Source organism: Schistocerca gregaria, chromosome 4 (genome assembly GCF_023897955.1).
Source record: "Schistocerca gregaria isolate iqSchGreg1 chromosome 4, iqSchGreg1.2, whole genome shotgun sequence".
Classification (NCBI taxonomy): Eukaryota; Metazoa; Arthropoda; class Insecta; order Orthoptera; family Acrididae; genus Schistocerca; species Schistocerca gregaria.
In genome coordinates, this window is record NC_064923.1 from 698,318,089 (window position 1) to 698,344,348 (window position 26,260).

General features: G+C 45.4%; 1 protein-coding gene across 1 annotated transcript in view; it reads right to left on the reverse strand.

Moving 5' to 3' along the window:
- LOC126267486 (uncharacterized) overlaps window positions 1-26,260 on the reverse strand; it is a 319,130-nt gene that overhangs the window by 17,378 nt on the left and 275,492 nt on the right. Inside the window, exons 6-8 of the mRNA XM_049972770.1 lie at window positions 21,327-21,442; window positions 18,379-18,625; window positions 16,950-17,182 (exon numbers count right to left, since the gene is read on the reverse strand). Coding sequence (XP_049828727.1) covers window positions 16,950-17,182; window positions 18,379-18,625; window positions 21,327-21,442 — 596 coding nt within the window. The remainder of the gene's footprint in view (window positions 1-16,949; window positions 17,183-18,378; window positions 18,626-21,326; window positions 21,443-26,260) is intronic.

The following is a 26,260-nucleotide window of genomic DNA, read 5'->3' on the forward strand; positions in this document are numbered from 1 at the left end:
CACCATTGATGGCCATGTATACTCCGCAATGCGCTTCCATGCTGGCCGCAAGGTCGATAAGGGGTTCTCGTGTAAGGCGTTCCATTCCCTCTCCACTGCGATTGACAACTGCTGGATGCTCGATGCTGCATGTGGATATGCTCCAGTACGTCCCCGCAACGCACCCCACACGTACTCAATGGGATTTAAGTCGGAGAATGGGGAGGCCTGTCCATTCGCTGAACATCCTCTCGTTTAAAGAGCTGCTCCCATCAGTGCTGTTCAATGCGGTCGTGCATTGTCATCCACAAAACTGAAGTGAGGGTCGAATGTACCTCAGAGATGTACGGGGGGAAACAGTACAGTGTCACAGTAATGACCGGTGAGTGTGCCATGCTCTACGATCTGGATGTCAGTATGCCCATGCAATATTATCCCTCCCTACACCGTAACGCAAGGACCACCAAAACGATTATGTTCAACAATGCCGGACGTTCCCAAGAATGTCTATAGGTGGAAACGCGTTATTCACCCAAGAACATCGTCAAAAATGACCATATTGCTGGCCCAGGTGTTATTGTGAGCTGCTATAATGTATCGTGGAAGCACTGACCTCGGAATCTTTGAGGATGGAACGCTCACTGGTCGACTTTGTCACATTGTACATCTTCCCAAGTGAATCTTTCCAGTGGTTCATTCGGCTCCGACTTCATTTTTATGAATGACAGTGCGCATCTGCATCCAACAGCGGAGGTGCAGCAGCTCTTGGAATGACAGGATATTCGATGTATTGACTGGCCTGTCCATTCGCGCGACGTATATCCCATGGTGCACGTGATAATGCTGATGATTGGTTTGTGGAGCGCTCAACAGCGCCGTCATCAGCGCCCATACAGAGTCCCAATTTTTACACAGTCCAATCTAGACACTGTCACGAATGATGATGATGAAATGATGAGGACAACACGAACACCTAGTCCCCTGGCAGAGAAAATCACCAACCTGGCCGGGAATCGAATCCAGGACCCCGAGATCCAGAGCCAGTAACGCTAGCCACTAGACCAAGAGCTGCGGACGCACGGTGCAAGTGTGGGATGTGTTCGGGAGGTGAATTGCAGTACGTACACATGCACCGACGACCATTGCAGCACTTGTCAATCCCACTGGTGGGGAAATGGAACGCCCTAACAGAACTCCTCACCGTCTCTGTAGGCAGCATTGGGGCACGTTGCAGAGCATACATTGCTGTCCGTGGCGATCACACGGTCTATCAATAATCATGTCCCTCCTTTTTGTAACGTCCGGCGGACATCACGAATCATGGTGACTTCACTGCAATTATTGTCTTCGCGTAAGTGTGTAGTTTCCGCTTGTACCATTGTGTATTTCTTTCATATAACTTCTGTAATACGCTGTAGCGGTGATACCTATGTACGGTCTGAACTTTACCGAGCTATTTAATGACAGAGACACACAATAGTCACTTTCATCCTTACGTTTCGCACATCACTGTACTTATTGGCTGTATGCTTAGCGAACACTATGGGATATACCGGATCCGGCACTTAAAACTGGACAATTTAAAAAAAAATTAAAAAGAAAATTTATTAAAATATAATACAAATGAAAATCCTTTTACATGTAAGTAGTTGTATCTTTCACGAGTAACATTACTTGTTGTAAACCCCTTTCAGCCGCCAATGACCGCTTCCGATCTTGTCCTGAAATGATCGCACGCAGTCTTCGAAAGAGAGCTCTCCTCATTCGCAAATGCTGCTTCGATAGTGGTGTGTAGAGATGCAACATTAGGGTGCCTCGTCTTACTGGAAACTCTTTCGACTACGCTCCAAACATAGTAGTCGAGGGGGTTCAAATCCGCGCGATTCGGGGGCCAGAAATACTTTGACCGCACATGACAACGTTATCCGAGAGCCAGTTTAGGAGTCAATTCTCTGCCATCCGATGCATTGTTTGCAAGCTTACATTCAATACTGAGGCTAGTTTCCTGAGAGATTGCCCCCGGTCCTCCGAAATCAGTGCCTGAGCCTTGTCTATGGCTGCCGCAGTTCGTGAAATGGGTTTCCTCGCCGGGTTAGCGGAACCTTTCTGAAGCATTATACGAGGGTCACTCCAAACGAAATGCACACTATTTTTGTAAAAATATAGTTTTCATTCTGAATGTGTGAACGTTTTACTGTGTGTAGATCCCGCTTGTTTTCAACCTTAGTTCAACCTGTTCCCATGAGTGGCACCGTCACAGCATGTCTTCAAGATGGCTGCTACACTTGATGTTCGTCAGAAGCAACGTGCTGTCATAGAATTCCTGTGCTTTGAAAACGAGACAGTGGGAAATATCCACAAGAGGTTGAAAAAGGTGTACGGAGGTGCTGCTGTCGATCGCAGTACAGTTCGTAGACGGACAAGCGGGTTACGTGATGAAAGCGGGCACGGCAATATTGAGGATTGTCCACGCAGCAGCAGGCCTCTTACTGCACACACTTCAGACAATGTGCAGAGTGTTACCGAATTGGTGACGGCTGACAGACGCATCATAGGGAACGAATTGTCACGCTACGTTGAGATATGGGAAGGAAGTGTTTGCAGAATACTGAAAGTGTTGGCGTTAAAAAAGGTTTGTGCCAGATGGGTTCCCAGAATGTTGACAGTGGCTCACAAAGAAACAAGAAAAATGGTATACAGCGAACTTTTGGAACAGTACGAGAATGGTGGAGATGAATTTCTTGGAAGAATTTTGACAGATGATGAAACATGGCTCCATCGTTTTTCACCAGCGACGAAGAGGCAATCAATGGAGTGGCTTCATGCAAATTCACCCAAGAAAAAAAAATTAAAACCACACATTCTGCTGGAAAAGTTATTCTGAAGGACTCTTGCTTGTGGACATCATGCCAAGTGGAACCACCATAAATTCTGATGCATATGTGACGACACTGAAGAAACTTCAAGCTCGACCGAGTCGTGTTCGACCACATCGGCAATAGCAGGATGTTTTGCTATTGCATGACAATGCACGGCTACGTGTCAGTCAAAAAACCATGGAAGCGATCACAAAACTCGTATGGATAACACAAACACCCGCCTTACATTCCCGACCTGGCTCCATGTGACTATCATCTCTTTGGGAAACTGACTCTCTTCGTGGAAAAGGTTTGAAGATGAGGACTCCCTTTTGCACGCTGCCCACCAGTGGCTACAACAGGTTGGTCCAGAATTTTACCGTGCGGATAAGGCAGGCAGTTGAGAGGGATGGAAATTATGTGGAGAAAGGAAAATATTGTTGCTAAAGGATGTATCTACACACCGTAAAACTTTCAAACATGTAGAATAACATGTAGAATAAAAGATGGATTTTTTAAGAAAATAGAGTGAACTGCTTTTGGAGTGACTGTCGCACTTGGCCACAATATCGTAAACAGCTGATCTCGGGTACCCGAAGAACTGCACTATTTCAGTGCGCGAAAACCCAGCGCGAAGACTTTCTATAATCGTGGCTCTTCGGTTGTACTCCGCACTTGTCCATAACATCTCGGAATCTACATCTACATGACTACTATGCAATTAACATTTAAGTGCTTGGCAGAGGGTTCATCGAACCACAATCATACTATCTCTCTACTATTCCACTCCCGAACAGCGAGCGGGAAAAACGAACACCTAAACCTTTCTGTTCGAGCTCTGATTTCTCTTATTTTATTTTGATGATCATTCCTACCTATGTAGGTTGGGCTCAACAAAATATTTTCGCATTCGGAAGAGAAAGTTGGTGAAAAGATCTCGCCGCGACGAAAAACGTCTATGCTGTAATGACTTCCATCCCAGCTCGTGTATGATATCTGCCACACTCTCTCCCCTATAACGTGATAATACAAAACGAGCTGCCCTTTTTTGCACCCTTTCGATGTCCTCCGTCAATCCCACCTGGTAAGGATCCCACACCGCGCAGCAATATTCTAACACAGGACGAACGAGTGTAGTGTAAGCTGTCTCTTTAGTGGACTCGTTGCATCTTCTAAGTGTCCTGCCAATGAAACGCAACCTTTGGCTCGCCTTCCCGACAATATTATCTATGTGGTCCTTCCAACTGAAGTTGTTCGTAATTTTAACACCCAGGTACTTAGTTGAATTGATAGCCTTGAGAATTGTACTATTTATCGAGTAATCGAATTCCAACGGATTTCTTTTGGAACTCATGTGGATCATCTCACACTTTTCGTTATTTAGCGTCAACTGCCACCTGACACACCATACAGCAATCTTTTCTAAATCGCTTTGCAACTGATACTGATCTTCGGATGACCTTACTAGACGGTAAATTACAGCATCATCTGCGAACAGTCTAAGAGAACTGCTCAGATAGTCACCCAGGTCATTTATATAGATCAGGAACAGTAGAGGTCCCAGAACGCTTCCCTGGGGAACACCTGATATCACTTTAGTTTTACTCGATGATTTGCCGTCTATTACTACGAACTGCGACCTTCCTGACAGGAAATCACGAATCCAGTCTCACAACTGAGACGATACCCCATAGCTCCGCAGCTTGATTAGAAGTCGCTTGTGAGGAACGGTGTCAAAAGCTTTCCGGAAATCTAGAAATACGGAATCAACTTGAGATCCCCTGTCGATAGCGGCCATTACTTCGTGCGAATGAAGAGCTAGCTGCGTTGCACAAGAGCGATGTTTTCTGAAGCCATGCTGATTACGTGTCAATAGATCGTTCCCTTCGAGGTGATTCATAATGTTTGAATACAGTATATGCTCCAAAACCCTACTGCAAACCGACGTCAATGATATAGGTCTGTAGTTAAATGGATTACTCCTACTACCCTTCTTGAACACTGGTGCGACCTGCGCAATTTTCCAATCTGCAGGTACAGATCTATCGGTGAGCGAGCGGTTGTATATGAGTGCTAAGTAGGGAGCTATAGTATCAGCGTAATCTGAAAGGAAACTAATTGGTATACAATCTGGACCTGAAGACTTGCCCGTATCAAGCGATTTGAGTTGCTTCGCAACCCCTAAGGTATCTACTTCTAAGAAACTCATGCTAGCAGATGTTCGTGTTTCAAATTCTGGAATATTCCATTCGTCTTCCCTGGTGAAGGAATTTCGGAAAACTGCGTTCAATAACTCCGCTTTAGCGGCACATTCGTCGATAACAGTACCATTGGCACTGCGCAGCGAAGGTATTGACTGCGTCTTGCCGCTTGTGTACTTTACATACGACCAGAATTTCTTCGGATTTTCTACCAAATTTAGAGAGAATGTTTCGTTGTGGAACCTATTAAAGGCATCTCGCATCGAAGTACGTGCCAAATTTCGCGCGTCTGTAAATTTTAGCCCATCTTCGGGATTTCGCGTTCTTCTGAACTTCTCTGCAACAGCGTTCGGACCTTTTTTGTGTACCACGGGGGATCCGTTCCATCTCTTACCAATTTATGAGGTATGAATATCTCAATTGCTGTTGCTACTATATCTTTCAATTTGAGCCACATCTCGTCTACATTCGCATAGTCAGTTCGGAAGGAATGGAAATTGTCTTTTAGGAAGGCTTCTAGTGGCACTTTATCAGCTTTTTTAAATAAAATTATTTTGCGTTTGTTTCTGATGGATATGGAAGAAATGGTATTGAGCCTAGCTACAATGACCTTGTGATCACTAATCCCTGTATCAGTCATGATGCTCTCTATCAGCTCTGGATTGTTTGTGGCTAAGAGGTCAAGTGTGTTTTCGCAACCATTTACAATTCGCATGGGTTCGTGGACTAACTGCTCGAAATAATTTTCGGAGAAAGCATTTAGGACAATCTCGGAAGACGTTTTCTGCCTACCACCGGTTTTGAACAAGTATTTTTGCCAACATATCGAGGCAAGGTTGAAGTCCCACCAACTATAACCGTATGAGTGGGGTATTTATTTGTTACGAGACTCAAACTTTCTCTGAACTGTTCCGCAACTGTATCATCGGAGTCTGGGGGTCGGTAGAAGGAGCCAATTATTAACTTAATTCGGCTGTTAAGTATAACCTCCACCCATACCAATTCGCACGGAGTATCTACTTCAACTTTACTACAAGACTGTTTCCTAGACGCCTACGTCTTTCAAGAACGCCAATCGCGACCTCCAGCATAACTACGATATGACGGAATATTCAAACTGAAACTTGTCCGGATTTAAGAGCCGCACTTGTTTAGACTGTGATAACTGACAGGTAGTTTTCGTGACGCCACGATCCCAGTCCTACACTCAGTTCCTCCAGAGCTTAATGTGATCTTAGTGTAATCCACAAGCTAAGACGGTTTGGAAGTTTACACCAACATGTCATACTGTAAATCACACCGTGAACAGCTAGCAAGTTGAGCTTGTGACCTTCAGTAGTTCTCAGGCGGTGACGTCACTAGAAGCAGTCTTAAGCCTCCTTTCACACAGGCCCCACCTTTACCTACCACATTAATGCATGACAAGTAACCTGTATCAACAGCAGAAAATGGCACAATGGAGGTAGAGTTCGTCATGAATAGAAAGATAGGGAAAAAGACTGAGTCACTATGAATAATTCGGCGGTGGAATTAATTTCATCACAATCTCTACCAAATCCACATCAGCTAGTTTAATTAGGTACAATTACTTACATCTCACGACATAATTCAGCAGGGACGTCAGCATGTAAAACTACACGAAAATCTAATGTTCATTGGGTACTGCAACTATAATAGATACACCTATCAGCAAAGGGGCCTGAAGGATGGTATGCGCCCCCACCTGGAATATGAGGAACAGATTTCTTGTTAATCACACAGTTCTCATACATTTCTAGAATTGATTGTATGTCATATTACTACAGCACAGATTTAGCACTGGCACCACCATTGAGAAACACTCTGACTGTAGCACTCAATATTATAGATTGTGTGTGTTTGGTTTTCATGCTGTTGACCGTAAAGTATGTTTCCTTGACGATTTTTGGAGTCACGGATAATGTGAATCTCTTCGTAACACTGGCGAAATACGGTCCTCGATCTGCTTTCTGTCTCTTCTTGTGTCAAGTTGCAGAAAGGGATCGTTTTAACTCCTACTGCAAAGTAAATATGGCTGCAGAATACCTACAGCCCATACGACCGAAACTGCCAAAACGACACCCGCTTCCTATTATGCATAACTTAATCACAACAGTAGTTTATTAAGCTCACCGCACAAAGCATCATTCACATAGTGTCTATTTTGGCGCGGTACCAGGAGGTTATGTTAGTTGTGATACTTCCGGTGGTGCCCACTTTCGCCCACTTCCAGCTCCTTCAGCCCAGCGCGAAGTGGAGTGGAGGTCGGTACCCACTCAGCGGCAGTGTGAGACGCGGACGTGGGGGCTTTCTGCAGCGGTGCAGGGGTTAGGCTGGAGAATGCCCTCGCATCTCTTTAAGAATTGACACCTTGCGAACAGTTTTGTGGACAATGTGAAGCGTGCAGATAACTGTGAATCCCTGCAATCATTAAGATAAAGCATGGACTCAAAAGAATGAAGAATGCTCATGTGTAGGCGTGTGAAACTTCTGGCTGGCTGCAGCCGTTTTCGCCTGCCTTAAGCGAGAACATGTCGAGAATTCAAGCACCCCACAGGCACAGGGACGGAGCGTAGACACAAAGTGCCAAGGCTGCACATGCGGGGGGGGGGGGGGGGGGGGGAAGAGAGAGAGAGAGAGAGAGAGAGAGAGAGAGAGAGAGAGAGAGAGAGAGAGAGAGAGAGAGAGAGAGAGAGAGAGAGAGAGAGAGAGAACTAAAGAACTGTGGAAGAAGTCAGCCTGAGTAAGAAATGATTTCTGGAATATGAAGAAGATTGCTTATAAATCACGAAAGCCACGATACTCATGGGCGAAGCAGGAGCATAAAACTCTTCAAGCTTCATGCAGAAAGAGCTATCACAAATAATTGTTTCGTGGCTACTTCCACAACAACTTACGGCATGCAGGAAAACATCGAAACAATGTGCGACGAATGCTGCAAGCAGCCTTGACGGTGAAAGCTTGAGAAAGACACTAACTTACGAGTCAAACACCAGCCCAAATAAGGTAGAAAATTTCCACCCTGCACTTGGAAGCGTGGTCATGAAACGCTGATCACTCACGAGGCAGCATTGGAAATTTAATGCGCCAATGGCAAAATTCGAGGAGTTGATGAGCTGAGTAGATTGATAAGCAGTGAAGAGACAGCCGGTGCGACCGTGCAGACGCAAGAGGACGTGGGGCTCTTCCACCCTTTGCCCCAAATACTTTTAGACACCGTGATATCGCAGCTTCAGCCACGAAATCCACAACAAGCAGTCAACGTGGAAACCAGTCCGGGCTGCGTATTTCCTTTCCCGTGCTCAGTAAGAAGCAGTAGTGCCTTGAACTATGAAAGGTTTCTTACGCTAATTTCCTACCCTCGTGTTCATTTCAAGGCACGCGTCCACCAATCACGCACAGGTTTGAAATGCCAACTGATCTTCCAAACAGGTGATTACGAGGATGCGTGGAACGTAGGCATGAAGTTCAGGCGCTTGTTTCACGCCGTTAGCGTTTCGTTCGTCAGTGAAGTTTGTTTTTCATTGCCCAACGACTGAGGTAAAGTTTTTTTGCTGTGTTTATTATGAAACTTTTGGATGACGTACTTGGTGGTCTTATGGAAAATTACGAAATTGTAAAATACAATGGAGACATTGATAATTACTAATATAAAATTCAGTGCTTGTGAAGGTGAACTGTTGTCATTTTGCACAAAATTCTATTTCGAGAAAATTACATACGTAGATGCCTTTTAGTCCGCGAAAGATTATTTCGAGGACACTTGCCAGAAGGTATTTCAACCAAAAATATTTTTGACAAATGACAGCAGCGCTGAAAGGAATGCCTTACGAGCTGTACTTCCAAACAGAAGGTTACTTTTCTGCAAAATTCATGTCAATCAGGCTCTTTGGCGTTTTTTGTGAGCAAATAATCATGACATTATGAAAGATGATCCTGTGCGGCTGGTCCCGGCGGAAGTTCGAGTCCTCCCTCGTGTGTGTGTGTGTGTGTGTGTGTGTGTGTGTGTGTGTGTGTGTGTGTGTGTGTGTGTCCTTAGGATAATTTAGGTTAAGTTGTGTGTAAGCTTAGGGACTGACGACCTTAGCAGTTAAGTCCTACAAGATTTCACACACATTCGAACATTTTTGAAAGCCGATCGACAACCATTTATGAGAAAATACCGAACTGTACTGAATGCACATATATTGCAAGAAACCGAAGTCAGTATGTCTAATTTCCCGCCCGGTTGGCCGTGCGGTCTAACGCACGGCTTTCGGGGCGGGAAGAAGCGCCTGGTACCCGGCACGAATCCACCCGGCGGATTTGGGTCGAGGTCCGGTGAACCGGCCAGTCTGTGGATGGCTTTTAGGCGGTTTTCTATCTGCCTCGGCGAATGCGGGCTGGTTCCCCTTATTCCGCCTCAGTAACACTATGTCGGCGATTGCTGCGCCAACAAGTTCTCCACGTACGCGTACACTACGATTACCCTACCACGCGAACATAGGGGTTACACACTCGTCTGGAGTGAGACGTTCCCTGGGGGGGGGGGGGGGGGGGGGGGCTGGGGGATGGGTTCCACGGGGGCCCAACCGCACAATAACCCTGGGTTCGGTGTGGGGCGGCGGAGGGGTGAAGTGGACCGCGGTAGTCGTCGTGAGGTTGTGGACCACTGCGGCTGCGGCGGGGACGGAGGCTCTCCGTCGTTTTTAGGTCCCCGGTTAACACACAATGCAATACAATGCCTGATATAATAAATGAGCAGAAAGTGAAGAACAATAAAAAGCTGGAGAAACACCTAACGTTTGTGGGGACGGCGTGTGGAGTGGTCTTTAGCATATCGATCCAATATCTTAACACGGGATAATAACACAAATAATTGCTGAGAATCCCCAGTGCGAATTTTTAAAGATGTGGTGCTGCAGCGCTGTAAAGTTTTTAATATGTGCTCCTTTGTCAAATTTACCACAAGAAAAGGTCGATTCAGTTTGGCAAGTAGGAATACTGAAGATACTGTAATTGGATGACAATACTTACTTCGTCAAAGAGAAGATAGATCAGTACACTGTTTGTTGTTAAACAGCAACGTGTGACTATCCAAATGGAACTGGGAGCCGATTTAGTAAAATCGGTGTTGTAGAAAAAAGAAAATGCGACTGTACTCTCCACATCGTTATATTTAAACAATTATGATCGTCAACAAAATCCGCTCTGAGTGATCAATTTTCAGCGTCATTCTTGGAAAATACTACGGGAAACAAGCAGAAATAATGAAAGCTGCCAGACTGACTCTTTTCTACCACACGAAGTACCAGAAACTTTTAAACTTCCAATAAATAGTGAAGAAAGCACCATAGCTATCAGTAACGCAGATAATTTCAATTGGAGTACAGCAACAGGTGGTTTCTTCCTGTTCTTCCATCTTGAGACCTGTAGATATCCCATTGCCTTCACTGCATTTTTGTACGATCGAAAACAAAGGGCGATTTCTATATCCATGGCGGTGGTGTAGACTTTTTTTCCTCAATGGACGGCTCGCGGCACAACACCGAAATAGCGGGAACCACGGAAGCAGACTTAGTCGCTAAAACGATTACTGCATACTGCGCCAGCCGCAAAGCAACAAGGGCAGTTCAACAGAAGAACCATTGTAACTTTCGCTAGTTCAGCTGGCAGGTAAAGTGTTAGCCACTGGCGCTTGACTCAGGCAGGCGAAGACACTTGCTGAAGATGGCCGTTCATTATGCTTTATCTGCATCCTGGAGAGGCTTTGTCAGCAAGATATACCCTGTAACATTTTACTCCTGAGGTCAATCTGTGAAACGTTTCCCTGGCGGAAAGAGTATTTGGTGAATAACACGGCGAACTTTCCGAGTTATTTTTAAGAAGAAACTTTCTAGGGGAGATACCGATCTCGGAAGCTTTCTAAGAGACATAGGTAGTCTCTGGGAATGATGGCCATACACTTCGACCGCCTTTTCAGCATCTAGGTCACCATTTATACTTTTCTTTTTCTCTTTTTATTTTCCCACGATAGGAAACGGCGCGCAAAGGGTGCCAAATATAAGACATATGGACTGGCTGGAGTATCGTGATGCAAAATTTTTAGATGCAAGTTTATGGAAGAGTGGTTTCAGTACACTTGATTGTAAGGGCCGCAGTTTTCCTACAGTGGTGGGAGTACAACAGCATCCGCTTAATTTTTTCATTGACGGAAAAAATGTTACTTTCTGACTGGAAATTGCTGCTTGGCACAGGGAAACTTCCACAGAAATAACGCCCTGTGTCCATCTCTTGGCATTCTGCTCTGAGTGGCTTCAGCCGCCGGCTGAGTGGCCGTGCGGTTCTGGGCGCTACAGTGTGGAACCGAGGGACCGCTACGGTCGCAGGTTCGGGCATGGATGTGTGTCATGTCCTTAGGTTAGTTAGGTTTAATTAGTTCTAAGTTCTAGGCGACTGATGACCTCGGAAGTTAAGTCGCATAGTGCTCAGAGCCATTTCAACCATTGTGTTCAGCCTCTGCTTTCAGAGGGGACACTTCGGTTTCAGTCTGAAGCGGAGCTACTTCGCGTTTTTACACTTGGCAGTGACACTTCGGCTTCCGCACGCACCTGGAGTACTCCAAAGCCAGGATGCTATAGGCGGAGACTTTGCACAGACCCCAGGTTCCGACCGCGTCCGAGCGCGATGCAGCAGCGACGCGCACACAGGAGTACGTAGCGAACCACTGGCAGCTCCCACATGATGATGATATTTGGTTTGTGGGGCGCTCAACTGCGCGGTTATCAGCGCCCATACAAATTCCCAACCTTTTCTCAGCGCAATCTCACCACTTTCATGAATGATGATGAAATGATGAGGACAACACAAATACCCGGTCATCTCGAGGCAGGTGAAAATCCCTGACCCCGCCGGGAATCGAACCCGGGGCCCCGTGCTCGAGAAGCGAGAATGCGACCGCGAGACCACGAGGCGCGGACGGCAGCTCCCACAGGCAGCGCATTCACATCCCAACGATGGTGAGATTTACGGCGGTATATGTCCCGATGAATTTAATAACCATCAATTTCACGGTTACATTCTACCTGGCCACTGGGGCTGGCATATTAGCGCAACAATTTCACTTACGTTCCAGGCATAAATCAACCACTGTTGCTCAGTCGCGGAATTGATTCTATAAAAATTCAATACGTTACAGAGCGGAACTTAGCATCACGTGCTTACCTTTTACCTTTCTCAACTCTGCTAACCATAAATCACTCCAATCTTTTTTTCTTTTTGTGTTTAATATCACTGTCGGTACATCTGGTGATACTTTTACTGGATTACTTGACAATATTTTAAACGAAATTACTTGTGCTAATAAAATCAGAAATTTATCGTACCTTTGAATTTCATTTCATAGTTATTAATCCCTGTGCATATTTAATGAAATTGTGTGATTACCCCTACCCATTTATCCGTTGCTGGGCAGGAAATGAGCGTTTATTAACCCCGCTGTTCACAGTTTTAATTAAGGTTGTTCTCTGGCGGCAGAGGTAACTAGCTATCATCATTTCTCACACTAGTTAATAGCGAGAGGAGGTTTCTCAATGCAGGCTCATTTCTTTTCGTTGCTCTAAAGTTTTGAAAGTGGTGTGTTCAATTCACAATCAGATAGCTGGTTCATTAAAATCACCATCAGAGAAAAGTTCCTACCGAAGCACAAAAATGCGAATATGCTGTTTATTTGAAGGGCCAAAAAGTGGCGTACTAGCTGCCTCACTCTACTTTCCTCAACACCTTCAAAAACTTTCCCAAATACTTTGGCATACCAACATATTCTCCATTTTTTTTTAAACACCTCAGCCTACCACAAGCTCCCTTAAACTGTCACTCCTCACATTCACTAATGCAATGGGAAAGAGTGAATGAGGGGACAACACAAGCTGGCCCTTGCGGCCGAGCGGTTCTAGGCGCTTCAGTCTGGAGGCGCGCGACTGCTACGGTCGCAGCTTCGAATCCTGCCTCGGGTATGGATGTGTGTGATGTCCTTAAGTTAGTTAGATTCAAGTAGTTACAAGTTCTAGGGGACTGATGATCTCCCATAGTGCTCTATTTGAACCATTTCTGAACTAGTGCATCGCTATAAGTCGGTTGTACCCATCCACTTCCAGTTTCCCTTTCTCACTCACTCGTGTCCCAACTCACTGTTTTATCAATTTGTGTCTGTCAGTCTTTGCCTCCTGTATCACAGTCTCCTTCATTCTGTCTTACTACTGTTATCATCTTACTGTCATTGTCTCCCCTCAAAAAATGGCTCTGAGCACTATGGCACGTAACATCCGAGGTCAACAGTCCCCTAGAACTAAGAACTACTTAAACCTGACTAACCTAAGGATATCACACACATCCATGCCCGAGGCAGGATTCGAAGCTGCGGCCGTGGCAGTCACGCGGTTCCAGAGTGAAGCGCCTAGAACCTCTCGGCCGCACCGGCCGGCTTGTGTCCCCTCATTCACTCTTTCCCATTACTGTTGCTCTCTCCCTCTGCCTCTCTTCCTCATTATCATTCACTCTGCTTCTCATTATCATTGGCTCTCACCCACTTCCACTTTCTCCTTCTCTTTACTCCTCTCCCACTGGTACCGTCTCCTTCACTCCTTTCCTACCACTGTTCTTTCATTCTCCAGTATGCTCCACTGCCTCTATGTGCCCCTCTCTCTCACGCTGCCAGTATCTCCTTTTCTCTTTCTGTAACACAACCACTGTCTACACGCTTCTAGTATTTATTACTTTTCTGTCTCTTTGCCAATTCTTCGCTCAGCATAAAAAAGCGTGAAAATATTCGCAAGCCGAAATTTTTGGTAAATTTTTCAAGTGTTGAGCAACGTAGGATGAGGCAGCTGGTACGCCACTTTTTTAGTCACCGTCTTTTCAATAAACCAGAACATATTCGCATTTTTGTACACCGATAGCAGCATTTTCCACTGGTTCCTTTTTTTGCTGCTGCGGCACGGCCACTAACTTATATGAAAAGAAATGTACTGGTCAGCAAAAATTAGATTGGTTACGTATGTGAAATCGAAATAACATAAAACTGATTTTAGACCTCAGACCGGATTTTACGCAAAAGAGAAAAAAATACCCATTTGCTTCAGTCCTACCACACGGGGGTCTCAGATGATAACGGAGACACTTTACAGCACATTTCTCCATGCTACGTCACTTTATAAACTACATTTTCCCGTCACACGGGATTTTACGTGCGTAGTTTACGTGTACACATAGGGTAACTTGAACCCGTCTATCCCGGAAATGTTTAATGATATATAGAAAAATTTTAAGGTTGTTCGAGTTCGGGATCTCAGGAATGCATCGTAAGATTTTCCGCTATTAGCAGTGCATTGCCGTCTTGGAACACTCGGCTATGTTTTGATCCACTGGTGACGGCGAATTAATTGTAAAAAAACTTTTTTGGGTTTTAATTAATATTGCCTTCGTAAGTCCCATAGAGTTGACCGTCGACCAAATCAAATGCAGAAAGAGCCAACCGATTTGTTCCATTTGCCTAAGCAGGAAAAACTTTATTATTCATAGTTTGATCTTTTACTGTAGGGCAGTGACACTTAGACGATCCTTCTGTTGGGTATACAAGTGGTCCCTAGCTCAAGGGCTATCTTAAACACTTGATCCTACCGTTTTACCACCAACTGAATTTTAAATGTGAGCACCAGAAGAGCCTGTTCTTATGCTCAGCGTTTTAGAACATGCTGTATGCATACCGATACATTATGGTTATGTTAGAGCTGTCAGGGGGCAATTATCACTACTCTGGACGTCATTTACACTTTACTAAAACACACCACAAAGGCGCGCGCACAAGCACATACACACACACACACACACACCACAAAGGCGCGCGCACAAGCACATACACACACACACACACACACCACAAAGGCGCGCGCACAAGCACATACACACACACACACACACACCACAAAGGCGCGCGCACAAGCACATACACACACACACACACACACCACAAAGGCGCGCGCACAAGCACATACACACACACACACACACCACAAAGGCGCGCGCACAAGCACATACACACACACACACACACACACCACAAAGGCGCGCGCACAAGCACATACACACACACACACACACACCACAAAGGCGCGCGCACAAGCACATACACACACACACACACACACCACAAAGGCGCGCGCACAAGCACATACACACACACACACACACACACACCACAAAGGCGCGCGCACAAGCACATACACACACACACACACACACACACACCACAAAGGCGCGCGCACAAGCACATACACACACACACACACACACACACACACCACAAAGGCGCGCGCACAAGCACATACACACACACACACACACACACACACACACACACCACAAAGGCGCGCGCACAAGCACATACACACACACACACACACACACACACACACCACAAAGGCGCGCGCACAAGCACATACACACACACACACACACACACACACACACCACAAAGGCGCGCGCACAAGCACATACACACACACACACACACACACACACACACACACCACAAAGGCGCGCGCACAAGCACATACACACACACACACACACACACCACAAAGGCGCGCGCACAAGCACCACCACAAAAAAAGGCACACACACACACCACCACCACAAAAAAAGGCGCACACACACACACACCACCACCACAAAAAAAGGCACACACACACACACACACCACCACAAAAAAAAGACACACACACACACACCACCACAAAAAAAAGACACACACACACACACCACCACAAAAAAAAGACACACACACACACACCACCACAAAAAAAAGACACACACACACACACACCACCACAAAAAAAAGACACACACACACACACCACCACAAAAAAAAGACACACACACACACACCACCACAAAAAAAAGACACACACCACCACAAAAAAAAAGACACACACCACCACAAAAAAAAAGACACACACCACCACAAAAAAAAAGACACACACCACCACAAAAAAAAAGACACACACCACCACAAAAAAAAAGACACACACCACCACAAAAAAAAGACACACACCACCACAAAAAAAAGACACACACCACCACAAAAAAAAGACACACACCACCACAAAAAAAAGACACACACCACCACAAAAAAAAAGACACACACCACCACAAAAAAAAGACACACACCACCACAAAAAAAAGACACACACCACCACAAAAAAAAGACACACACCACCACAAAAAAAAGACACACACCACCACAAAAAAAAGACACACACCACCACAAAGACACACACCACCACAAAGACACACACCACCACAAAGACACACACCACCACAAAGACACACACCACCACAAAGACACACACCACCACAAAGACACACACCACCACAAAGACACACACCACCACAAAGACACACACCACCACAAAGACACACACCACCACAAAGACACACACCACCACAAAGACACACACCACCACAAAGACACACACCACCACAAAGACACACACCACCACAAAGACACACACCACCACAAAGACACACACCACCACAAAGACACACACCACCACAAAGACACACAACACCACAAAGACACACAACACCACAAAGACACACAACACCACAAAGACACACAACACCACAAAGACACACAACACCACAAAGACACACAACACCACAAAGACACACAACACCACAAAGACACACAACACCACAAAGACACACAACACCACAAAGACACACAACACCACAAAGACACACAACACCACAAAGACACACAAAAACAAACACCTCTTTCAGATTACGTGTGGCACATGTAACAAGAGTTGCTACAATTGCAAACATCAGCCGAGCTGAGTCCGATGGGAGGTACCTGGCGTAGTCTTCTAGCGAGACGGTGTGCGGCCCAGGTGAGGGCGAGAGGCGGCGGGGCTGCTCCAGCTGGTGCTCCAGGCGGCGCCGGAAGTCCCTGCGGGCCGTGTCGCCCCTGAGGACGCCGTCCTCCGGCGGGGGTCGCTCCGCCGGCGCCGGCGGCGGGTCGAAGCCCTTCTTGAGCGGCAGGATGCTGTAGCCCGGCAGCTCCTCGGGCCGCAGCCGCACGTTCTCCTGCACAGCAAAGCGCATAATCAGCACGCTACAGTAGTGGGACTGCAGGAGGTGAATTTGAGGAACGGGGCCAAACTGCTGCATTAAGGTGAATGTACTTCATGTCCATGAAGTCCCCACCGCACTACGTAAAACGTTATTTACATAAGAACAAATTTTTCATACAACAGGTTCATTTAATCCGACTAAAAAGTACAAAATAAAGGTTTATTCTTGCACAGACGAGTTTCGAACAAACAGGTTCGTCATCAGAAGCTTTTCACGTTATGCTATATACGCGGGTGTTTTAGTTCACACTAGTTATCAGTTGTTATTCCCTCTTTTGGTGCAAATTCCTTCGAGTATTGGTGCCGCAGGAAGTCCTACAGGCAGCCGGTTGAGTCAGTTAAGACGCCTTGCCGCAGATGGAAACACAGCTGTCGTTTCGTAGCAAGGTTCCTTGCACCGATGTACAAATGGCTCAAATGGCTCTGAGCACTATGGGACTTAACTTCTGAGGTCATCAGTCCCCTAGAACTTTTAACTACTTAAACCTACCTAACGACACCACACACATCCATGCCCGAGGCAGGATTCGAGCCTGCGACCGATCTACACTATTGGCCATTAAAATTGCTATACCACGAAGATGAAGTGTTACAGACGCGAAATTTAACCGACAAGAAGAAGATGCTGTGATTTGCAAATTATTAGCTTGTCACTGCATTCACACAAAGTTGGAGCCGGTGGCGACACCTACAACGTGCTGGCATGAGGAAAGTTTCCAACAGATTTCTCATACAAAAACAGCAGTTGACCGGCGTTGCCTGGTGAAACTTTGCCTCGTGTAAGGAGGAGAAATGCGGGCCATCACGTTTCCGACTTTGATAAAGGTCGGATTGTAGCCTATCGCGACTGCGGTTTATCGTATCGAGACATTGCTGCTCGCGTTGGTCTACATCCAATGACTGTTAGCAGAATATGGAATTGGTGGGTTCAGGAGGGTAATACGGAATGCCGTGCTGGATACCAACTCTGAGGCTTTCTGGGTATAGGTGTAGAAAATCAGACGTTGGGTCACTGTCAAGAGCAAGACCAGACGGGAGCGTATGGGGTCAAGATCAAGGCCTGCTCGGTTACATAGGGTGAGATAAAACCGTACGTCCCGACGGCATTTAGGCGGAACAGCACATAGGTGTGGAGTATGGTGAGCTCACCTTCCCGCGGGGCTTCTCCTTGTCCGTCCGCTTCTTCTGGATGTGTGCCTGAGGATGCTTCTCGATGTCACTCTGCGGCCGCCTCTGTTGGAGGGCCTGTGGTGGCGGCTGCTGCTGATGCAGCTGCTGTGACTGTGGCGTGTAGGTGAAGGGCCTGGCGTACTGGTGGTGGTAGAGGTCTTCCTCCGTCATGGAGGACACAGGGCTGCGACGCAGGTTCGCCTCGGGCAGCAGGCGCACGTCCTTCCTGCGACACCACTCGCCGCTTAATTACTCCTGAACACTGTTTTGTCGTAATACATGCAATGACAGCAATCGTTATATAGTCCATTTGCCCGGCATTGTGATATCCATACATATTATGCACATATATAGATGGCGGTAGTACCACGTAGATAAGGTATAAGACGCAATATGTTAGCGGAGCTACCATTTGTACAATGTGATAAATGTGGCAAGGTTTCCGATGTGAACGCAAAATGTTAATCGGAGCTAGATCCATGGGATATTCCTCTTCTGTAGTCGTTCGGGAATTCTATATTTCCAGATCCACAGTGTCAAGAGTGTGCTGGGGATACCAAATTTCACGTATTACCTCTCACTACGGGCATTGCTGTGGCCAACGGCTTTCACTTAACGACCGAAATCAGTGACATTTGGGCAAAGTTGTCAGACAGGCTACACTGCGTGAAACAACCATAGAAATCAATGTGGAACATATGACGAACCTATCCGATAGGACTGTATGGCGTAATTTGCCGTTAATGGGCTACGGCAGCAGCCTACCGAAACGAGTGGCTTTGCTAACAGCACGACATCGCCTGCAGCGCCTCTCCTGGGCTCGTGACCATATCGGTTGGATCACAGATGACTGAAAACCATGGCCTGGTAAGATGGGACCCGATTTCGGTTGCTAAGAGGTGATGGTAAGGTTCGAGTGTGGCGCAGACTCACGAAGGCATGGACCCAAGTTGTCAACAAGACACTGTGCAAGCTGGTGGTGGCTCGGTAAGGTTGTGGGCATTGTTTACTTGGAATGGACTGGGTCCTTTGGTCCAACTGAACCGATCATTGACTGCAAATGGTTATATTCGGCTACTTGGAGACGCCGTTCAGCCATTGATGGACGTAAAGCTCCCAAACAACGATGAAATTCTTAGCGACGACAATGTGGCATGTCAACCGGCCAAAATTGTTCGCTATTGGCCTGAAGAACACACTGGACAGTTGGAGTGAATGATTTGCCCACCCAGATCGCCCGATATGGGACATAATCGACAGGTCTGTTCGTACATAAAATTCTGCAAAAGCAACAATTTTGCAATTATGGACGGCTATACAGGCAACATGGCTCAACATTTCTGCAGGAGACGTCCATGACTTGCGTCCATGCCACGCAGAGTTGGCCCGACGCGATATTAGAAGGTATCCCATAATTTGTCACTTCAGTAATTATTATAAATATACACACACAGTTTCACAGCTTTATGGAACTACTACTTCCTGACAACCACCGTAAAATGATGAAAGGAAAAAAAGATTATCGCTTGCTTCATTTTCACTGTTCATGTAGGGAAACTGTCGGATGATGCACGACGTTTTAATTTATTACTTCTTGACTAACTATATTCACGACACAGTTTGCAGACGAAGAAAAGGGGGGAGCGCGCGAGGGACAGAGGAGCGCGAAGAATAATCTCGGAAGTCAGTCAGAGAATGAAGGAAACTGCCGAATAATGAGCCCAAGAACTGAAGGTCGTTGCGTAATAATGTAATGACACAGTTAAGACATTAACGTACATTTTAGAAACACACTTTCAAAACTGTGGTCTTCTTTTCCTGATTACATCAATTAGCGTTTCCGCTCTCAAATACATCTCTATGTTCGATCTCAATTTGTATTCAACATTACTATTATTTCTAGGTCCCAATATTTTCCTTCGAATTATTCTTTCAACTTATTTCAGTTTTTAAAGATCCCCAAATCTAGCCTATAGAGTTTCAGGACTTGCCAATGTTCAATAGTGCCTTAGTTGTATGTTCCGGGGCCAAGTTTTTGTTATGTATGCTTTCCTTATTTTATTTCTCATGTTATGAACTATTTAATATGGCGATCTTCTGCCATGCATTGTTTGGCGTTCCTTCTCCTTGGTATTTAAAATAGTTTGTTTTTGATATCGTGGTGTTATGATTTTAAAATTTGAGGGGCCATCACTGATGTTTGTCATGAAGTGCGTTTTTTCCGACAATAGTTTTAGTCCCTTGTAGCAGTAATAATAGTAATTATTATTATTAATTCTTTGCCACTTTGCTAGCTAATTATATTTGTTATGACGATGTGGCCGCGCGATTTCAAGCGCAATGTCACGGATTGCGCGGCCCCTCCCGCCGGAGATAGCGCTTTTTTTGTTGTTCTTAGCGTTAAGTTAGTTTAAGTAGTGTGTAAGTCTAGGGATCAATGACCTGAGCAGTTTGGTCCCTTAGGAGTTCACACACATTTGAACATTCATTACGCTACCTTTGTGACAGGAAAATGTATCAAATATTGCCTGCGTCAACCGTCTATTTATCAGGTGAACAACATCAGTTTACGTTTACGTCACGTTTAAAATTCCGATTTCAAAATTCTGGAAACACGCAAAAGTGAGATTCCATAACTACGTGTGCTTGCGCCATTATCTTTGTAACACTGTGCTTGGTGGTCTCAGAGGACAATGAACTAATAAATCCCGATGGCTGCTACGTAAATCGTAGCTCCGTAGGCCATGAACAACTGAAACGATCAGATACGTTACACAAGTACGAAATTCCAGAAAAGGAGTGCATTACTTTGATGGAAGAATGAGTTAAGCCACTGCAGGGGCTCTCAATGCATTCTCTGTGTGGTACAACCCCAGCGGTTCGTGGTTAGCGTGCTAAAAACGTCGACGGTGCTCAGTGGAACTTACCGCATAGCGGCCACTCTTGGGTCTTGCGGGTGCAGCGGCGGCGAGCTGGGGTCGTAGCCCAGGTACTCCGGGAGCGCCTGGCCGTCTGGCTTCCGGGGCGGGCCCGTGCTCATCACCTGCAACGACCACGACCTTCATCACGACCAATCGTCACATCACACAGACGAACACTCTGGCAACACGCAACGCTCCTAGTTGGCGCAGCACCAATCTGCTCAGCGCAATACTCTATGTATGCCATACTAAATTCTTTATTCTTTTGTGCATACAGGCGCAATGTGTTGTGGACTGCCGCTGAAAACGGCTAATAGAGGTGTCGCAGTAGGGCGGATGTGTGGGTTCTAGGGCAGGACACACACAATGAAATCTGAAAACTTAATAAACCACGGAATAATGTAGATAGAGGGGTAAAAATTGACAAACATGCGTTGAATGACATGGGGTTTTGTTAGAACAAGAAAGGAAGTATTCCTAGATGCTTGATAGATCTATTGCGCGCGTCGTTTGGTGGTGATCGTGTGCTCAGCCGCCACTTTCGCCATGCTTGGCCTCCCAGGTTCCCAGACCTCAGTCCGTGCGATTATTGGCTTTGGGGTTACCTGAAGTCGCAAGTGTATCGTGATCGACCGACATCTCTAAGGATGCTGAAAGACAACATCCGACGCCAATGCCTCACCATAGGTCTGGACCTGCTTTACATTGCTGTTCACAACATTATTCCTCGACTACAGCTATTGTTGAGGAGTGATGGTGGACATATTGAGCATTTACTGTAAAAAACATCATCTTTGCTTTGTCTTACTTTGTTACGCTAATTATTGCTATTCTGATCAGATTCTGTCGAACATTTTTTGAATGTTTGTATTTTTTGTTCTAATAAAACCCCATGTCATTCCAATCATGTGTGTCAATTTGTACCGCTCCATCTACATTATTCCGTGATTTATTCAATTTTCAAATTTATACTGACTTTTTGATCACCCAGTATATTACCCAACTTTGGTAAAGGTCGTTACAGCAATTGTAGAACGCAGGTTTAGCCTGTCTGTTCTGCACTGACTACAGTTCCATCACCACGAACTAAAAAATGTTTTCTGAACTAAAGTCAGAAGAAGCGCCTCTCTCCCTGGTGAAGCTGCAGCTCCATGGGAGATGGTTTCCAGCGGGCAGCTTTGGTTTGCGCCCAGCGACTTTCCTGCTGTGGACGGACGTCCACGGTATTTCCGGCACCAACTGTCGCAAACTCTTCTTGTGTGGTAACTCAGTAGGCCATAGATAGCTGTTTAGACGTCTCTCAGGGAAACGAAATATGTACTGTATTGCCCGTGTTATTAACAGAACCACATCATTTGCAGACTACTGTTTTTTTATAGTGGTATGGTGATAAAATATTATAAAAAAGCTCGGCGTATAGATTGGTCGACGGAGAAAACACGAAGTAGGTGAGTGTGTTGGAGTTTAGAATACTTTTCAGACATTCGCCTCTAGCCAGTCTTGTAACAGATATTTAATATATTTTAAATAATTAATGTAAAATCTCATATAAAGATGTGAAACAAATACTAACAAAGAGATAGAGGGGCTAGCCAGTACTTACCTCAGCTCAGTACAGCCGATAGATACACAAAAAACAACCGAAAATTTACGTTCCTAGCTTTCGGAATAAATGTTCCTTCATCAGGGAGGAGAGAGGGGAAAGAAAGGGAAGAAGGGAAAGTGGATTTAGTTACTCACAACCCAGGTTATGAAGCAACAGGGAGAGGAAAACAGGGAGGGTAGCAAGGATGGAGGCATGGTTGTCAGAGGGAAGCCAACGATATTCTATTCGGAGGCATAATTGTCACAGGGAAGCCAACGATATTCTATTCATAGAATATCTTTGGCTTCCCTCTGACAACCATGCCTCCATCCTTGCTACCCTCCCTGTTTTCCTTTCCCTGTTGCTTCATAACCTGGGTTTTGAGTAACTAAATCCACTTTCCCTTCTTCCCTTTCTTTCCCCTCTCCTCTCTCTCCTCCCTGATGAAGGAACATTTATTCCGAAAGTTAGGAACGTAAATTTTCGGTTGTTTTTTGTGTATCTATCGGCTCTACTGAGCTAAGTACTGGCCAGCCCCTCTATCTCATTGTTAGTATTTGTTTCACATTAAATATATTTTCTTATTCCATTTTTAAGTAATAGCATTCAAGTTGTGTGTGCTGCAGTCTTTTACAGTAATTACTCGGGAAAGTAAAGTTTTTCCAAATACAAAAAATTTCCAAGGTCCACAAATTGGTCATGTACCTAGGAACAAAAAGTCTATTCATATCTGAAAATGTTACAATCACAAAAAATCTTGTGAATACCCATATTTAACAGTCTGTGTGTTACATTATTATTCTAATACATACCAATTATAAGTGAATGTAATCAAATTAAGATGTAGTGTCAAAAAGTTACAATTTAAATATATTTTCAAATAGAAGCCTTTGGCAAGTAAGAAATTGCCACTGTCAAGAAACCGAAAACTCTTAAAGACATTTAAGAAAGTTTCTTCATTTGGAAGTATCACTTTTTCGATGACAGAAGACCACGAATTTTTTCACGGAACAAGATGGTGTAGGACAGACTAAGTATAGGTCAACTGTCCACACGTTATGCAACTAATTACAAGTATATACGGAATTTCACTCACCATAAAACTATGAGACTGAAGAACTAAACGTATCTACCAAACAGCTGTAATGAATTATACAACACTAAACACGTATAACTACTAATATTTACAAACACTTCATAAAAACCAAACCTGTAGCCTCATAGCAAAAGCAGTAGTAAATGCCAGAAACTGCTTATTTGGCGGCCCTAGTGCGCGTTTATTCACTGAGTCTAAAATCGGCCACTAGATTAAGACATCAACCAGAAAACATCAAGTGCACCTACGTACACTATTCTCCCCAAACAAACACTTTCCCCTACATTGCTTTCCCTTATAATGGAGCTACAACAGATAGGATAACCTGTAATATTCATGGAAGGAAAGTGCGAGTCGGGTTGCACACGGAAAATAAGGTTCGGAAAATAGTCGGGCACACCAGCCACACGACAAAATTACTTACACAATAAGGAAATCATAAAATCGAATGTGGTGAATGTGAAAGTTTCTAGCTGTGGTAAAGGGGCGATCAAAAGTTTTTCGTTTGACGGCGTTGCTGCAGCATATATGTAAAGTAGCTCGACTCTGATGCAGATATACACATAAGCAGAGGCCTTTTTTTCTTTCTTTAATGTGTCCATGCCGGACCAACATGCTACGGGAGATACTCTAGCACCCTCCTTAAGTCCGGATCTCTCAACATACGATCATCACATCTTCACTTCCTTAACAAAACGTCTTTAAGGTTAGACGATTCCTGTCGGACAAGGATATGCCGCAAGCAGTTACTGACATCTCCATGCAGCAGAACACGGTGTTTTACCATAAGGGTGTTTTCAACCTGTTGCGTCGGTGAGATGGTTATCTCACTGCTGACAGCGATTCTGGCCGGTATGCCAATCGAACGGAAAATTTGTAATCAACCCTTATAGTTGGCACAGCGATTCTGAACTGTCTTCGGACAGAAAATTTGTGATTGCCCTTACAGATTTTTCTCCACCAGACCCACAGAGCATACAAACATTAGCGACAATTGTACATCATCGTTTAGTGCACATCTGTGATGGTACAATCAGCGCACCAATAATGAGGAATCTTTGTGATCAAAAGTATCCGGACACCTGGTTGAAAATGACTTACAAGTTCGTAGCGCCCTCCATCGTAATGCTGGAATTCAATACGGTGTTGACCCAGCCTTAGCCTTTATGACAGCTTCCTCTCTCGCAGGGATACGTTCAATCAGGTACTGGAATGTTTTTTGGGGAATGGCAGCCCATTCTTCACGGAGTGCTGCACTGAGGAGAGGTGTCGATGTCGGTCGATGAGGCCTGGCACCAAGTCGATGTTCCAAAAATCCCGAAGGTGTTCTATAAGATTCAGGTCAGACCTCTGTGCAGGCCAGTCCATTACAGGGATGTTATTGTCGTGTAACTACTCCGCCACAGGCCGTGCATTATGAACAGGTGCTCGATCGTGTTCACAGATGCAGTCGCCATACCCGAATTGTTTTTCACTGTGGGATGCAAGAAGGTGCTTAAAACATCAATGTAGGTCTGTGCTGTGATAGCGCCGCGCAAAACAAGGGGTGCAAGCCCCTCCATGAAAAACACGACCACACCACACCACCAATTTTAGTGTTGGCACTACAAACGCTGGCAGACGAAGCTCACCGGGCATTCGCCATACCCACACCCTACCATCGGATCACCACACTGTGTACCGTGATTTGTCCCTCCACACAACGTTTTTCCACTGTTCAATCGTCCAATGCTTATACTCCTTACACACAGCGAGGCGTCGTTTGGCATTAACCGCCGTGATGTGTGGCTTATGAGCAACCGCTCGATCATGAAATCGAAATTTTATCACTTCCCCCCTAACTGTCATAGTAACTGACGTGGATCCTGATGCCGTTTGCAATTCCTGTGTGATGCTCTGGATAGATGTCTGCCTATTACACATTACGACCCTCTTCAACTGTCGGCGGTCTCAGACAAGTCAACAGACGAGGTCGGCCTGTACGTTTTTGTGCTGTACGTGTTCATTCACGTTTCCACTTCACTATCACATCGGAAACAGTGGAGCTAGGGATGTTTAGGAGTGTGGAAATCTCGCATACAGACGTATGACAAGTGGCACCCAATCACCTGACCACGTTCGAAGTCCGTGAGTTCCGGGCAGCGCCGCAGTCTGTCCTCTCAAGACGTCTAATGACTACTGAGGTCACTGATCTGGTGTACCTGGCAGCACAATGCACATAATATGAAAACCGTATGTTTTTTTTTTTTTGGGGGGGGG